The sequence below is a fragment of the Brugia malayi genome (genome assembly GCF_000002995.4).
Source record: "Brugia malayi strain FR3 genome assembly, contig: Bm_v4_Chr1_scaffold_001, whole genome shotgun sequence".
NCBI classification, from domain to species: Eukaryota; Metazoa; Nematoda; class Chromadorea; order Rhabditida; family Onchocercidae; genus Brugia; species Brugia malayi.
The window spans coordinates 5,781,750-5,797,553 of NW_025062475.1; the positions used below are offsets into that span (position 1 = coordinate 5,781,750).

Below are 15,804 nucleotides of genomic sequence, written 5' to 3' on the forward strand. Positions count from 1 at the left end.
TGAGCTAAAAATATGGATGCTGCTTGTTGGCTTACTGCAATTATACTATTGAAATATGTTCGGTGGAATTGTTTTATTATCGTTGTTATCACAATGTACTTTTTCTTTTTTTTTAAGTGCTTATTCATAGGGTAATTAGTGCATAAGTAAAAAAGCGGAAAGAATTATTTGTTCTTTCATTTTCCTAATGATTTGAATTTCCGGCTAATATCGGAATTTTTCGGTGATAACACGTTGTCCTGTCCCCTTTTGACAATTTTATATATTTGTATAGCAACAGCAGACGCATTTTAAATGGATAGTGCAGAGAATGCAACGATCACTATCATCAGCACCTTATCATCTATTACCATCATCCTACCTTTCTTTTGTGTGTTGCTCATTCTCATCATTATCAACAAAACAATGTAGGTACTATTATAAAACTATATGCTATACTTCCAATATACTTCGAAGCATTTCGTGATTTCTCTTCTGCTATTTCTTTTTTTTTTTTTACAGATTATATGAATCGATTAAATTATAAACGATTTCATTCATATTTTCTAACCTGTTCTAGCATCTTCAAAGGATTGATACTCTTGTTACTCGTGATATTTGGTATTTTATCTGGCCATCAGTCACTTTGCTATAACATTAATTTTTTCAGAAACAAAGGAACATTCTAGTTTATTCTTGTTTTATAGGAGATGATGAGTAGTCTGTTCCACGAACCTGCAGTGAAGAAGCTGCTTGGATGGAAGCAAGGTGATGAAGAGGAGAAATGGGCAGAAAAGGTTTGAATAGTTGTTTAAATATGGCAAATTAATCGAACCATACCTCCCTTAGTGAATTTTGCTTTTTCGTTGGTTGCATTATGTCAGATAGCTTGTATGTGAATGTGGATACTAAGCAGAAATGATAGAATATATTGAAATTTAGTTGGAAAAGATTTTGCTTCAGATTATATCATTTTTCATCAGATATGTGAATGCCTATGATATTTTAATAATGCTGGACGTTAGAGGCACTGTAATTTTTGTTCAAAATCGAAATTTTTCTGGTGGAGAATTTATTAGTTAATTCTTTGGACGAACAAAAGTTAAGGTGTAAGTAATGAGAAACAGTGAATGGATTTGATGTGTAGGAAATGAAAGTAAGTTTCGAGATAGCATAATTTTCACTTCTTACGAAAAATTCTCGCTTTCATTCCATTTTTTTTTGGCTGTTTCTAATGGCAGGATTGCATTATTTCCTTCTTATACATGATATGACCATCATGTTTCCTACAATTTTGAAACACAAAAGATTCTTATCTTTTTTAACCATCACTGCTGTTTAGTGTTGTCTGCAATCGTTGTTGAAGAATGTTATAATTTTGATTGCCAAGCCACAATTCAATTTTCTTGTTTTTTCCTCTATGTGTTGAATAAGAAAATTAACATAAAAACCAGCTCAAAAAATGTAATGTAAAAAAATATTAAAAAAAAATAATATAAATTAAATTTTACTATTTAAATCGTTGGTTCATAAATATCCTTAATTCTTGTTCAAAATGTGTATCTTTTTTCAAATCATGTTATTGCTGGGTTTTTTCTAAATGCATTCAAGATGTAATGAAATCCAACAGATCGGAAATTTTTTCCTTTTTTCTAGGCTGTGGATTCATTGGTCAAAAAATTGAAAAAGAAGAAGAATGGTCAAGGTACTATCGAGGACCTTGAGTTTGCACTTGCAAATCCAGGATCTCATAGTAAATGTGTCACAATACCTCGATCGCTTGATGGGCGACTTCAGGTGCTATTTATTTTTTTATTATGTTTCTATTAAGATATTCTTGCTAACTTTTTAATCTCTTATTTCGTTAATTCTTATTTGGCTAGTTTCTTTTATATCTTTGAATCTTGCTTATGTTTTACATCGCCTAGAATCAGAATCAACGGTGCACATGTATTACATTATAGCAAATTGATAGCAGGTGGCCAAAATCAGACATTTTGTCTACATAGACAAATAGAATTTTTGTTGTTGATTCTAAACTAATACCGGAAAATGCTTCGTACTTTTTTGAGGTATCGCATCGAAAGGGACTTCCGCATGTGATATATTGTAAGGTATGGCGGTGGCGTGATTTGCAATCGCATCATGAGCTCAAGTCTGTGCCTGAATGTTTATATTCATATGATAGCAAACAGCCTCTAATTTGTATTAATCCTTATCATTACCAAAAGATAGAGTCTCAGGTACTATTTACAGATGTTTTGTCAGCATCATCATTGCAATAACTCTTTTCAGGAACTTTTAGCTAATAATTGTGTTAGGAAATGTTAAAGTTGTAGAATTTATATGAACTGTTACTCACTAGTGATTGTTGCCTTGATAGAACTTTTCAGTTGTTGATGGTAGTAAATTGTATGTTGGGAAGAAAACTGCATCTTAAGTATGCATTGATTCCCGAAAGATGACTCGTGAAACGACTTTAATTTTAATTTAATGATGACTATTATTCCGTTGATCGTTGAAGCTTTTGAAGTATATGTTCCATTCTGTTTCATTGTTGATATATTATTGCAATTTTCATTGCCATGAAGTTTTGGTAAAAACTGTTAGGTTGATTCAGTTTTTTTAGATCATTCCGGTAGCAGTGCCACACTCTGTGCCTTTTTCTAATATTCTTCATAGAGATATGCCTTCATCAGTGAGTTCCATTCCTCCCAATACGGTAAGTATATACATATTGTTAGTTAGCTGGATATTTCTGTAACTAAGAATTTTGCTTCACTAATAAATACCAGCAAGCGGCTTTTCTGAGTAATTATGGTCAGTTAAAGATTTCTTATGAATTTCATTCATTCATATTAAATGACATGCAAAAATTATAGTATGGGCATCACCACTCACTTGAAGTATCTTCATCACTGAATGCTCCACTGGAATATTGTGCCTATCGAGACACTTCTTCTTACTCATCCGGTACCGTTCTTTTATCTTTACTTGTATTGTCTATAAGGATCTACTTGTTAGCAACATGATCAGGACATTGGTTCAAGTTATTGATTTCTATTTTTAAAGAGTTTTTTTTCTTTTTTTTTTTTTTTTTTTAAGCGAGTCCTCTGTCGGTATTCAGCGAGGATTGCGAAACAATGCCATCAGAAGTAGACTCAGGTTATTGCTATCCAGAACCAAATTTCTGGTGTTCACTTGGTTACTATGAGCTTAATTCTCGCGTCGGTGAACTTTTTAAGGTTCTTCCCATTATTTTCCACTCATCTGTTTGTTTCCTTTTTTATATCTTTGTATTTATCAGTGATTGTCGACTGCATATTGGAATTTTAGAAGTGATATAATTTGAGACAACAAAGTGACAAAATGATATTTCTATATATTGGAAGGTGGATTGGGAATGAAAATTCTACTGAAAAATAAAGAAAATTTTACCTTACATATTTATATTTAGATAAGAAATCTGGAAGTAATTGTTGATGGCTTTACGGACCCTTCAAATTCTGATGATCGGATCTGCCTTGGCCTACTAACCAATGTTAATCGAAATGCGACTATAGAAAATACCCGGAAGCATATAGGAAAAGGTAAAGATTTTTTAAAAAGCGCCAAAAAGATTATTCAATAAATAGATAATTGAATGGATTAGCAGGTGAAATACTACCGCCCAAAAAAGCCACTTCTGATATTGCTAAAATTAAAAGAATTTAAAACCTTATAAGTTTTTCCATAACCTGGACTACTTTTCACCTTTTTTGAGGCTCATGTTGAATTTATGTAAGTTGATGAATAGCTTCGTGATACAGATGATATTACAATAATCGATATATATGATTTGTTCATAATTGATAAAACACAATATCAACAGTAATTATCTGAGTATAATAGTATCTTTTTTTTGCAGGTGTGAAATTGACGTGTGAAGAAACGACACATGATGTAATTGTGACGAATCTTTCGGATTCTCCAGTATTCGTGCAGTCGAGAAATAGCAATTATAAACTTAATTGTATGCCAAATGCTGTTTGTAGAATACCTCCTGGACATTTTATGTACATATTTCATCATCAGTTATTCGTGCAAGTAAGTCGTTATAACCTCTAGTGACATATTTTGTACTGTAACACCTCAGATATTAGGGTTATCTCATTATTCATTTTAGTATCTCTCTTGTCGAGGCTTGATTACATAAAAATCTCTAGTTAGTTGAACATTGAATAGTCTGGACAGTTTTAACAGTCACTTTTTGTAAACTTTTAGAAATATGTTCGATCATTTTTGCATAATCGTAAATCAAACTGATTGGTTAATGTACTATTTAGATGCTGCGACGAGCAGAGCGAGAAGGCTATAATAATGTTTATGAGTTGACAAAAATGTGTTTTATTCGAATATCATTCGTAAAAGGATGGGGAGGCCCAGAGTATCATCGCCAGGATGTTACCTCGACACCGTGCTGGATGGAAATGCAATTACACGGACCACTTGCAGTAAATTTTTCATGTACATTGGAAAACATCGTAAATTCAGCAAATTTTCCATCAAAGTGCTTTTTATATGATATTTAACGGAGATTTTAATCTATGAAAGTGATTGATTCAAGATCGGATAAGCAGACGTTCAGGCCAGAACTACACAGGAAACAAAACATGTAATGAATGGTATTGGAAATGGAATTTATAAAAAAGTGTAGATAATAATGCTGAAGATTTTTTTTTTCTTTTTTTTTCAGTGCATAGATCAAGTGATTGAAAGACTGGATCCACCGACAAATCCGATATCATCCGTATCTTGACATGAATTTTTTTAGTACATTGTATCCATATTGGTGCCTTTCGTTTATATTGCAAGTTATTGTTTTGGCGTCTGGTAAAAAATAAAGCAGTTTTTTGCTGTCTGAGGCAAGCATTATTTGAAGTATGAATGTGAGACACGCGTGCACTTTGCATATTGGAGATGGAAGCTGTGGATTTCCTTTGTTTTGTTAAATTTCTACTAAAGATTTGTGAAAGAAGGCATCGTGAATCATGCAGAAATAGTTTTAAACAACAGATTTTCATCATTTGTTAATTTCTGCACTGCGAAACGATTCGACACGTATGCCGATGATTTTTACGCAAGTGGTAATTTATAAATTGTAATGAGGAAATCATTTTATCAATGTTTAGTCATTCCTATAAATTCTTGTTGAATTTATGATTAGTTTGGCAACATTAAATGGTTTTTCGTTTATGCACACATTTTTCCCTATTGTAAAAAGATGAATTAAATATATTGAATTGGTTGTAATCTTGTAATACTTCATGTGATCTAATTTTAGTCGAATTTATGAGTGATTATGTACAGTGACCTTTTGTTTCAATCCTATGAACTATGATATTAGGTTGGCATACCAAAATAAAATACTTGTTCTTTATATTAATGCACATATGTCTCACTCCTTTTCTTTCTTTCCTTTCCAAATAATTGTAAAAGAATCTCGTTTTGCTATCAATAATATCATCAACGCTTAGTCATTCGTTGACCATTTCAAATTTGGCTAATAGATTCCTTTCCGATTTGTTTCTTTGCCTAGACAGTAGTTCATTTAGGCATAAAAATTCCATACTAGTCTGTTATGCAAATGTTGAATTTTTGCATCGTTTACTCTGTTCACAAAATACTAAAAGATATATTTAATTTTGGGGCAAGTAATTTGATAGTAAAAGCTTCGGATAAAGTAGATTTATAAGGTAATTCGTTAGTATTATTTCATTCATTCAATTATTATGCATTATTGGGAGTTTTTTACACACAAAATGTTTCAAATTTAATTTGTTGTGCCATGAATGATTGCTAAGATTTAGTTTATTTTACTTACATCATAAACAACAGTAATTGTCTTTTTAATTTCACAATATGTGAAGTAAAAGAATGCTGGAATATTATTCAAATCAAATTAGCATTTGTTAATTAAGTTAAGCGAACGATTTTTGTGTACTTTAACAAGATCTGATCGCTACAAGTACAATAAAAAGTAAAAATGCTGTAATTATCAATTTTTCGAGAAGCATTATTTAGTCAACCATTCTGCAAATATATTTTAATGGCAATATGATAAAATAACAGAGTGATATAGTGTGCCAGAATGCTATCTATCATTATATATATAATACAGGAAGTATAAATATGAATATTATAAGCTAGTGCTATTCTAATTTTATAAAAGTATTCCACTGATTCTGCTTTCTAAATAATCATATTTTGGTGTAAATGTTCAATATCCCAGGAAAGAGTCTTTATTATTTTTAGATAATGAATGCTTGCCTCTCTATTGTTATCTTGGAAAATCATATCTGCAATTTTTACCCTTTTTTTCTCATACTATCATCGAAAATGATGGGACTTACATTTTAAGCTTCCTTAAATCTCTCTTTAAATATATTTTACACTCTTTAAATTCTGTTTAAATATAATTTACTACTTCTGTACTTGGTCTATTTTAGGGAAGCACTGATACATTTGAAACGTAAATTTCAGTGCGATTTCTTATCCTTCAATCTGTGCTATTATTATTATTCATTCTTACCAATATTTATTTTTACATGTTTATTGAAGTATTAATTCCATTATGGTAATAATAAGAATATTTTTATGGTTCATTGTAGTAGATTAAGAATGATTTTGGTTTACTATTTTTCTATCTCATATGTTAATAGTTTGTTAATATCTGTGATACTATTTGTAAAAAAAATTTTGATATTTGTTCATATTACGGGACATTATAATGATAAAATTTCCATATCTAAGCTATTCTAACAGATAAGATATTAAGGATAAGAAAGATCCTAATGATTATCGGGAGCCAACTATAATGATTCATTTGTTCACAGAGTATAAAATGAACATAAATTTCGCTAATTTTGTAGAAACTATCAGAGTAATCCATTTTGACTACCGTAAGCAGAAGAATGAGCAACTTTAGCAGCAGTTACCCTAGTAAATTCTTTAACACGACTCTGCTAACAGTCGCTGCTTCATTCGCAATCGATCATTCGTTCCATATTCTTTTCAGATTCACAGAATAATCTAATAAATATTCACGTAGCTTTGACTTACTCTATGAGATGTTTTTGTTTTTGAAGGTTGCTATAAAACAGCTCGTTATGCAAAGATTATTAGAAGGCATAAAAAGGTGAAAATCTTACTGTCTTCTGTGAAACACACAAACCTTACTGTTTTCAAGGCTTACTGCACAACAATTCATGACTAAAGTTGCACGATACATATTTCATTTCATCATTGCTATAATCTTAACATATTTCAATTATCCTGACATTTACAACCCTGTCTCGACAAAAAATTGAGCAAAACATTCCATAAACAACTGTTAAACTCTGGCAGGAAATCATCAGTCTATGTTACAGTATTCTAATATCTAATGAAAATATTCATTCTTAATCAAAAAAATTTAAGAATGAGAAAGCATCTTATTACAACAGAATGGAATTTAGTCCAATAATATTTAATAAGTTTTCATAAAAGTGGCATCTAGTTCAAAACAGTCCACTGATAATTTCATTGGAAAAATCTTTCTTACTACTCTAAATACTTAATGCATTCAAAGACCATAAACAGTATTTTGTAGGCAGAAAAGATATGAGGAGAAACTGTCTTTTTCTCATTGTTTGCTTAGATTTTGGTCAGAAAGGAAAATTGAAAAAGCATCTTACACTATGCAATAAAATAATATCTGTAGCAAACCATTATCGAATAAATCGGTTAACAAAGTTGTCTAGTACAGAAGATTGTCTTAACAATAAATATAAATAAAATAAAAGTAAAAATGAATAAGATATGTCGAAAACAAAAAAAAAAAAAAGGTGACTATTAGAAACTGTTAAGGTGGAAGAAAAGGAACTGGTTAGGACAAGTTTTGCGCCAATGAAACAGTTTACTAAGAAAGTGGATAGATAATAGTCGAGATTAGATGGAATTTGCCAACAGTAAACTATTATCTGGTACCACTGGATACAATACAGCCAGTTGCAGCCATCTTTGCATCACAATTCAACACACAAGATCATACTTGAATGCAAATTATGCGTCAACAACGATGATAACGCTTTCATGTCAAAGGAAATGCACTCGCAATATATGTGTGATGATCACTATTATTTCTTTTCAATTAAGTTCAGCTATTCATATATTTTTTGATTTCTCTTTTCAGATACAATATTATGTAACACGTACATTGCCTTCTTTCAACAGCTAACTCAGAAATTCTTCACACTTTTCTTACTTTATTATTTTGATCCTCTTCTTTTGAATCTCTCTGAAAATGAAATGTTTGCATGGAACAGTAATAGTAAGAGAATTTCAGACCATTACGCAGCATACCTGTTACAGGTTTCAACCCTGTTCAAAGATTGCTACGTGGAGTAAAAAAATGGTCTGACATTAGTCGAAGTCATATTTATATCTAAAGATTATTGTTAAATTAAAGGGACAATGTTAATTCTCGAAAAAGTTTAGTGTGTAAGTAGCTTCAGTAATTACCTTCCGTTTTTTATCCTTTTTCTTCTTTTTTTCTTTCTTCCTGTCTTTATCTTCACTGCGATGTTTCCTGTACTTTCGATCCAAATCAGCATCTTCAAAGCAAATGAGATTATAAATACAGCTTTCCGTTTGAAGACAAAAGATGTAAAATTTACCATCAAGATCATCCAAGCTCCACTTATACTTCCTTTTATGCTTCGTTTCTTCACCATTCTCATCATAATTCATTGTATCACTGCTCAGATCGTCTACTTTATTGTCGAAATATCTACAGTTTATAGCCAATGAAGTAGGGATAATAATTTCAAGCTACACAGAAATTTTGTTTCAAGTTCTAATTTTACTTTTGTTTCTTTGCAATATAATTTACGTAAAATTCAGTTCATTAATTTAACACAATTTCGTGTGTCCCGTACTATGTGCATATTTACTAAACATTATTCGATAATAAATCCGTATGTTTAAAAACACCTGTAGGGTTCGGGGACCGCACCTGGCGTGAGTCTAAATCCAGCCATTGCACCCGCAGAAAGGCTGGTAATCTCCTTTCCAGTGATCGGTGGTTTTTCCACCAACATCCGCAATGAACTAAAATAAGATATAATGAAGAATACATGTCGAAACGATCACTAAAAAGTCCAGCAGAACTATTCATCCATGGATCCGGTTCCTTTTCTCATAGTAACATGACAATAAGTCGAAAAACTATGAAGTCTAAAGGAAACAATTCTCAAATTTTATTATTCTTTACCTATTCAAAGTTGTTTTCTGTATATTTCACCTTATTTGAAGTTCCTGAGCAAATGCATCGTTTTAACACCTTAACATTTGCTACCGACATTGATACGGCCGTCTGCTGAAAAAAGTATCCACGAAAATCAGAATCAGTAGTTAAAAGATTGCACCAACCTGAATTCCAAAGCATTTTCGAAATTGAAACTGCCAACAAGATGCGGGAGGAAGGAGCCGAGATCCTCCCGTAATCGCTTTGAGCCACAAAAGCGCTGATAAGATGAGCCCATATCATATTCCGCCAATAAATCGTTACTACCAAGTAAAACGCTCTGTTCTATAACATTCATAAGTAAAACTCTTCCCTCAAAAAAGTCCCAAATAACTAGACCAATCGAATCCTTTATCATATATATAAAAAAAGTTCTCGGAAATTTTATTTAAACACAATCAAATTGCACTCATATTGGAGAAGTTTCATGATTTACTTCATTAGACTGCCAGCTTTCATCACAACAAGTGGTATTATCAAACTGTAAACAGCAAACGATCGTATCATCGAGAATATTTCAAACTCTACCAGTAATTTATGGCATATTTCTTGACCTCCCCATCACACTAAAAGAATTATAAAGATTTCACACAGCTTTTCACTTCTTTTAATACACGAGTTTTCGACATAATTAAATCATGTCTGTTATCTACTTACGTTTTAATGAGTAAAAGTAGAAAACAAATAGAACGATGAAACTCACGCGGTAACTCGGGTTTCATCAAATGAAAAGGACACACTAACGACAGCTGCGAATATCTGCCCTTTAACGATATTTTTGTACGTAATGAACCTGATGATGCTACACCGCTTCCAATAGAATCCATCTCCAAACTTTAATCTGAAATAACAAACCTGGACAAAGCTCAAACTTTTATTAGCATTATTTCAGTGTTTCACCAATAAATAACCTTTACAAATAGATTTAATATAAGAAAATAATAATGGTAAACAAAATAACTTCGATCAATGTATAGCAGATAATCTGTAAATAATTTAAACTACTTATGAAAGAATTATAAACATAATCTAAACAATTACACTATAAGTTCAAATTTAAGAGGTTAGAGGCTAGGAACGTTTTTTTTTTTTTTTTTTATCACGACTTCATGCAACTATTATTCATATACCATATAAGATTAATGATGTATACAAACAGAACAAGTTACATTAGACCGGATAAGGGCAGTTTTTAATACTGATCTTAATGACTGCATAATGTAAAGGTTACGAATGATCTAGACATGTATCATTAAGCAAAGTGACAAAGGTGGATAAATTGAAAATAGAAATCAGAAATTAGGTAATACTTCAACCTTTTGTTCTCAAAAGAATAATTCTCTTCCACAACCTCTGTAAGAATTCGGAAGATTACCATTCGCAACTCGTGTCTTGACCTGAATTGGAATACCCGGGAGAGGGCTGCTTGAATTTTAATCAAGTAGGGAAATTGTGGACGATGGTATCAGATGGTCAGATGAGAGAAAGTGGTATGATTAATATGCCATGGGTGGAAAAGTATCGTCCAGCTTCTCTCACTGAACTTGTTTCTCATCAAGAAATCACTGATACGCGTGAGTTGTGCTACTTTTTGCTGATCCATGTTAGAAGAAATACCAAATAATATGCTAGTTTGTAGATTTTCCTAAACTTACCATTCATTTCCATGAGAGAATTACTGCTAAAGCTTTCACTGGAGTTACATTTTATTTTTGGTCAGTAATACATCATATTTGTATCTTCTGATTTAGTTATGAAATTGATCAATGAAAATCGATTGCCGCATTTACTATTTTATGGCCCTCCTGGAACTGGAAAAACGAGTACCATATTAGCTGCTGCAAGGATGCTCTATACATCAAAGCAATTATCGTCGATGGTTTTAGAGGTGCACTTTTAAATCGAAATTTATGAAAATAGCACTTGTTATTCAACATTTTGTTTCCTTTTTATAAGTGGCAAGAAAGCTTTTATATTATTGCACTACAACTTTCCTAAACAGGTTCCTTGATATGAATATTTTTCTTTCTTGTCGACATCCTCTTTAGATTTTCGAGTCATGATTTCCATTTTTCAATATTTCTTCCAGTTTTATATTCATATTTTTTAGCTAAATGCATCTGATGATCGAGGCATAGGGATTGTTCGAGAACAGATCATTAATTTTGCTCAAACAAGCACTTTAAATGTGGACAAGAATCAAAGCAGTGTCCCGAAATTGATCATCTTGGATGAGGCTGATGCTATGACGAAAGATGCACAGAGCGCCTTAAGGTATTTTTGTGTTGAGTTGATTAATTTGATCTACAGAAGTTATGTTTTCTGTTCTTAAAATGGGTTCTTCTTTTAGACGTGTAATTGAGAAATTCACGGACAATGTTCGATTCTGTATTATATGTAATTATTTGTCGAAAATCATCCCGGCAATCCAATCGCGGTGCACACGTCTACGTTTTGCTCCACTTTCAAATGTTAGTCTTTTCATTAATGTTATATTTTTGTACAAAATATTTTGTTTGCAAGCATTTCTAGCAAGCAGATGACATTCAAATTTTGAATGATTTAAAAGGGAAAAATCATCTGCATTTATCTCATTATGAAAGACTTATAAGGTATTCTTTTAGGAGCAAATATTGCCACGGCTGCATCATATCGTGCAAGTGGAAACACTCACTGTAACGGAAGATGGTCAGAAAGCATTACTAAATTTGGCCGAAGGAGACATGAGACGGGTTATAAACATTTTGCAGGTAAACATTTTCTATTTCATGATTATTACTTCTGAAGGTATCTTCTAGATTGAATTAGATTTGTAATGTGAAAGTTAATGAGTGCAACACTAGTAACTCAAAAATAGCTGATGGATAAAGAGGATAGTAATTATATATAATATCATATCACTTCTTGTATAGCAAATATTTTATCATCTGAAAAATGTTATGATAAATGGGTTTTCTAATATCAGTTATTTTTATTAAGAACCTTATCTATTAGTTAATGGATGACAAAATATTTGCTCAAACAATAACTTTCTGGTAACTATCTGGTTTCCGTGATTTATGTATGAGTTTTAGAGCACAGCAATGGCTTTTAAAACGGTTGATGAACCGAATGTTTATCGGTGTGTGGGTTATCCTTTACCAACTGATGTTGAAAAAATTGTGAAAATACTATTAAATGACTCAATAGAAGATGCTTACACAAGTAATCCTTTAAAATTATTAGTGAATATTAGCGAGGATTTTATATTTTCTGAAGACTATCATTTTTATTCTTTAGGGTACTATTTTTAATTACATAGTTTGATATGGTTTTTTTTAATAGCTTAGTTTGATATGTTAATGTTTTTTTTAACATTAACATATCAAACTCTTAATTCCGCTGAAGTCTTAATTACGAGGTCTTGCTAACTTTTTGTTTTTGCAGTGGTAAATATCTGATAGAAACCAATACAAACTTTTTACCGCTGTTTTTATTTTGCAGAAATAGAAGAAATTCGAACTGAACGAGCATTTGCACTCAGTGATATATTAAACTCAATGCATGAATTCATTTTCCGTCTGGTAGTACCACCAGAATTATTGAGTCGATTGTTGATTTGTATGGCAGATATCGAATATCATCTGTCGCAGGGTTGTTCAGATCGTTTACAGCTTGGGGCCTTAATTGGTGCTTTTATCAACACTCGTAATGAACTGGCAAAACTTGCTCCTAGTTTAGAAGTCATACAGTGAAAATCTGAGTTTGATCTTTAGTTTCTATATAAAGTGCAAGAACTGCATGGGAAAATGCTCCATAAGAAAATCTGATTAACACTAAAGTTACATGTAGCATGTGAAACTAGGTATTTAATTTTGGAATTTGTCCTTTTATTGTAACGAATATTTGGCTTAGAATTTCGTAAGGCAATAACTAATGATCTTTAATTAGAAATTTTGTGTCTAATTTAATAATATGCTTGTGATTCATGGCAGTTGTTTGTATTTTCTTGATAAATTTTAAATCATATCTTTACTTTTTTTTGTGATCTCATAAATAAATTCTTATTTTTTCATAAATTGATATTGTGTTTCTTGTTCCTTTGCTGATTAAAGTTTATTTGAATGAAGGATCTGTGATCGCTTTGATATTTTGACACTGTTTCATAGAAATATGGGAGATTTAATGATGTTGCTAGAATTTGGTAAGTTGTCACTAAATGAGAAACGAAGAATAGAATGTATTCATCATATTTTGTTGACATAGAGGGATTTTGTTTCAGGTAAGATGCAGAACTCAGGCGTTGGTCCGAATCAGCCGGTATACTATCAACAGACTCAAGGTGTGTTTCTTTTGATTGGTATTTATTCTTAGTTGCAAATCAGAATTGAATACAAATTGTCCGGGGCAAATATACTTTTGTGATTATATCAGTATCCAATCAATTCTGATAAGCATAAAATGTGCGAAGTAAGAAATCAGTGTAATATTAAACAATCTCGAGTTTTTCCCAAATATGTGAGCTGTTAAGGACGACATACGTCTATAAAGATAAAGATCTGGTAAGAAAAAAATATTGCGGAAAGTACCATGGTAGATTTTGTGAATGGAAGAGAGACTGTAGTAAAAGGGATTTGAACATTTGCTCAAGTGTGAACTGCTGCAGGCGGTGCTATGATGATGGGTTATCCACCATCCACAATAGATCAACGTCAGCAACAGCAGGTAATGAATATGCAAAGTATATCGGCAGCTCAGATCTATAGTGGTACAGGTGCAAATATACAAAGTATGCCGGGAAGACAGTATTCCGCGGGTACCGTTCAGGAATCTTCACCGGGTATAAGGCCATCATCACATTCTCAGTCTAATTATCAGTTAGGAGTACAATCACAAACGCCAAATGAGCAGCAGCAACAACAACAGCAACAGCAATTTCAAAATCGACAATCATATCAACCTCAACAACAACCACAACAGTGTACTCAAAGGTATATATGGACAATATTGTTGGTTAAGAGCTGGCACTATATTCGTGATATGCAAAAAATAATATTGATATTAAAACGTACAAAGGCGGCAAGATGAATAACCAATCCAAGTTATTAAAATTGCAGAATATCGGATCAAGTCGGTGAAAAATCAAAAAAGGACGAAACAAAAGCAGCTCGACCAATGAATCCTCCGCCATATTCTCCCGAGATCTTAAGTGATTTATCGAAGTATTCGGTTGCTTCGTTGGCATGCATTGGTCGTGAACTGGTCCAGGAATTATTGTTGAGGTGTGTTAATGTCATGCATTGCACCGTTTTTTCCTTTCTGCTTCCTTATTATAACAATCCATTTGTTTGCTTATATTCTAGACAAAGTGAAGAAGTTTGATTTAGCGGGATTCCAGGAACTAATTGGTCATTTAGTACAACATGAGTTAATGCAGTCCGATGATTAGCTTGATCATTCTTGAAGGAACTCATGGAAATAAAATTTCTGATTGGTATGGGCTTGTCTTTTGGTTAATGCATTAAGAGCAGAAATGATTGAATTTCTTTGCAGAACTTATACACTTATGACAAGCTTAACGAAATCAGTAGATCGTTGGCATCAGCAGCAGGGTGTGAGCGATCCAGAACAACTGCTTTCATATTGTGAGTATATTTTATCGAAGATCACGGAAATAAGACTTCGAATTGATTATGTGCCAAGGGTGGCTAATATCAGTGAAGATGAATTCATTACATTGATGAGCGACCCAAGTCCTCCACAAAAACCCCCTGAACTGGTATTAATTTCTTATTTTATGTGATATGAAAATCTGTGACAGTACTCTTATCATTTTTATGCATTTTAATGATTTATTTAACAAAATTAGGAAATTGAGTGAGAATTACTTGGATTTGAACGAGTCTTCCTGTATTTATTGTTGTAAAAAAAAAAAAAAAAAAACTTTCATGTGTAGTTGAACTTATGAAGATTGAACGGTAATAGACCTTCTTATGAAACATATAATTAATAAGATTTATGTGAGAGTCTTGTTGCTATTTGTGTTGCAAATATGCATTTCAGACAGCCAAAGAGGAAACATTCGAAGTGCAACGACGAAAGTTGGTGAAATTGAATACAGCACTAAAAAATCTGGATTGGATGTGTTTAGTTTCAGACCCACGTTTTTTAAAGAAAGCAGATAAGAATTGATTTTATTTGTAACAGCATTCGTTCTATATATCGGTAGCTAATTTATCGTGAAGATTTACAAATGTTTTTCTTGTTTCTTAATTAGTGATATGTCAGTAATTGTGTAATTTAGAAACATTTATGCAATGATGAGATCATTATGGTTCACTCGTTTTAAGACTTCAAACATGAGATTAGCACATGCCAATGAAGTTAAAGATTTGTATTTTCAGTAGTCATTTTACAATTGTTATCCTCTTTCTTGCTATATGTATTATAAAAGGTATTATAAACACTGTTCGTTGCGAATATAATCCAAGCAGCATTCCAGTACATGATTCGGAAGTCGT

The 15,804-nt window shown here is 32.0% G+C and overlaps 4 protein-coding genes across 4 annotated transcripts; 2 read left to right on the forward strand and 2 right to left on the reverse strand.

Annotated features, from left to right (window-relative positions):
- Positions 1 to 689: 689 nt before the first annotated feature.
- Bma-sma-3 (Smad1, putative) lies at positions 690 to 4,777 on the forward strand (the record flags this gene model as incomplete). Its single annotated transcript, XM_001899629.2, has 10 exons — positions 690 to 776; positions 1,636 to 1,776; positions 2,052 to 2,222; positions 2,609 to 2,701; positions 2,862 to 2,952; positions 3,085 to 3,224; positions 3,437 to 3,569; positions 3,887 to 4,065; positions 4,305 to 4,472; positions 4,715 to 4,777. 10 exons carry the CDS (start codon positions 690 to 692, stop codon positions 4,775 to 4,777), a joined length of 1,266 nt encoding a protein of 421 aa, XP_001899664.1.
- A 1,433-nt stretch (positions 4,778 to 6,210) lies between these two features.
- Bm13300 (Uncharacterized protein) lies at positions 6,211 to 6,315 on the reverse strand (the record flags this gene model as incomplete). The annotated part of the gene is made up of 1 exon (XM_043076673.1): positions 6,211 to 6,315. The coding sequence occupies one exon, from the start codon at positions 6,313 to 6,315 to the stop codon at positions 6,211 to 6,213; it is 105 nt and encodes a 34-aa protein (XP_042932607.1).
- Positions 6,316 to 8,248: 1,933 nt separating this feature from the next.
- Bma-mdt-19 (LD41395p, putative) lies at positions 8,249 to 10,131 on the reverse strand (the record flags this gene model as incomplete). Its single annotated transcript, XM_001899630.2, has 6 exons — positions 8,249 to 8,296; positions 8,521 to 8,612; positions 8,676 to 8,788; positions 8,992 to 9,108; positions 9,430 to 9,589; positions 10,008 to 10,131. The coding sequence occupies 6 exons, from the start codon at positions 10,129 to 10,131 to the stop codon at positions 8,249 to 8,251; spliced, it is 654 nt and encodes a 217-aa protein (XP_001899665.1).
- Positions 10,132 to 10,763: 632 nt separating this feature from the next.
- On the forward strand, positions 10,764 to 15,475 carry Bm4081 (uncharacterized protein; the record flags this gene model as incomplete). The annotated part of the gene is made up of 12 exons (XM_001899631.2): positions 10,764 to 10,878; positions 11,056 to 11,192; positions 11,415 to 11,578; positions 11,655 to 11,775; positions 11,929 to 12,054; positions 12,379 to 12,508; positions 12,788 to 13,018; positions 13,566 to 13,625; positions 13,950 to 14,274; positions 14,401 to 14,565; positions 14,837 to 15,062; positions 15,347 to 15,475. The coding sequence occupies 12 exons, from the start codon at positions 10,764 to 10,766 to the stop codon at positions 15,473 to 15,475; spliced, it is 1,929 nt and encodes a 642-aa protein (XP_001899666.2).
- Between the last annotated feature and the right edge of the window lie 329 nt (positions 15,476 to 15,804).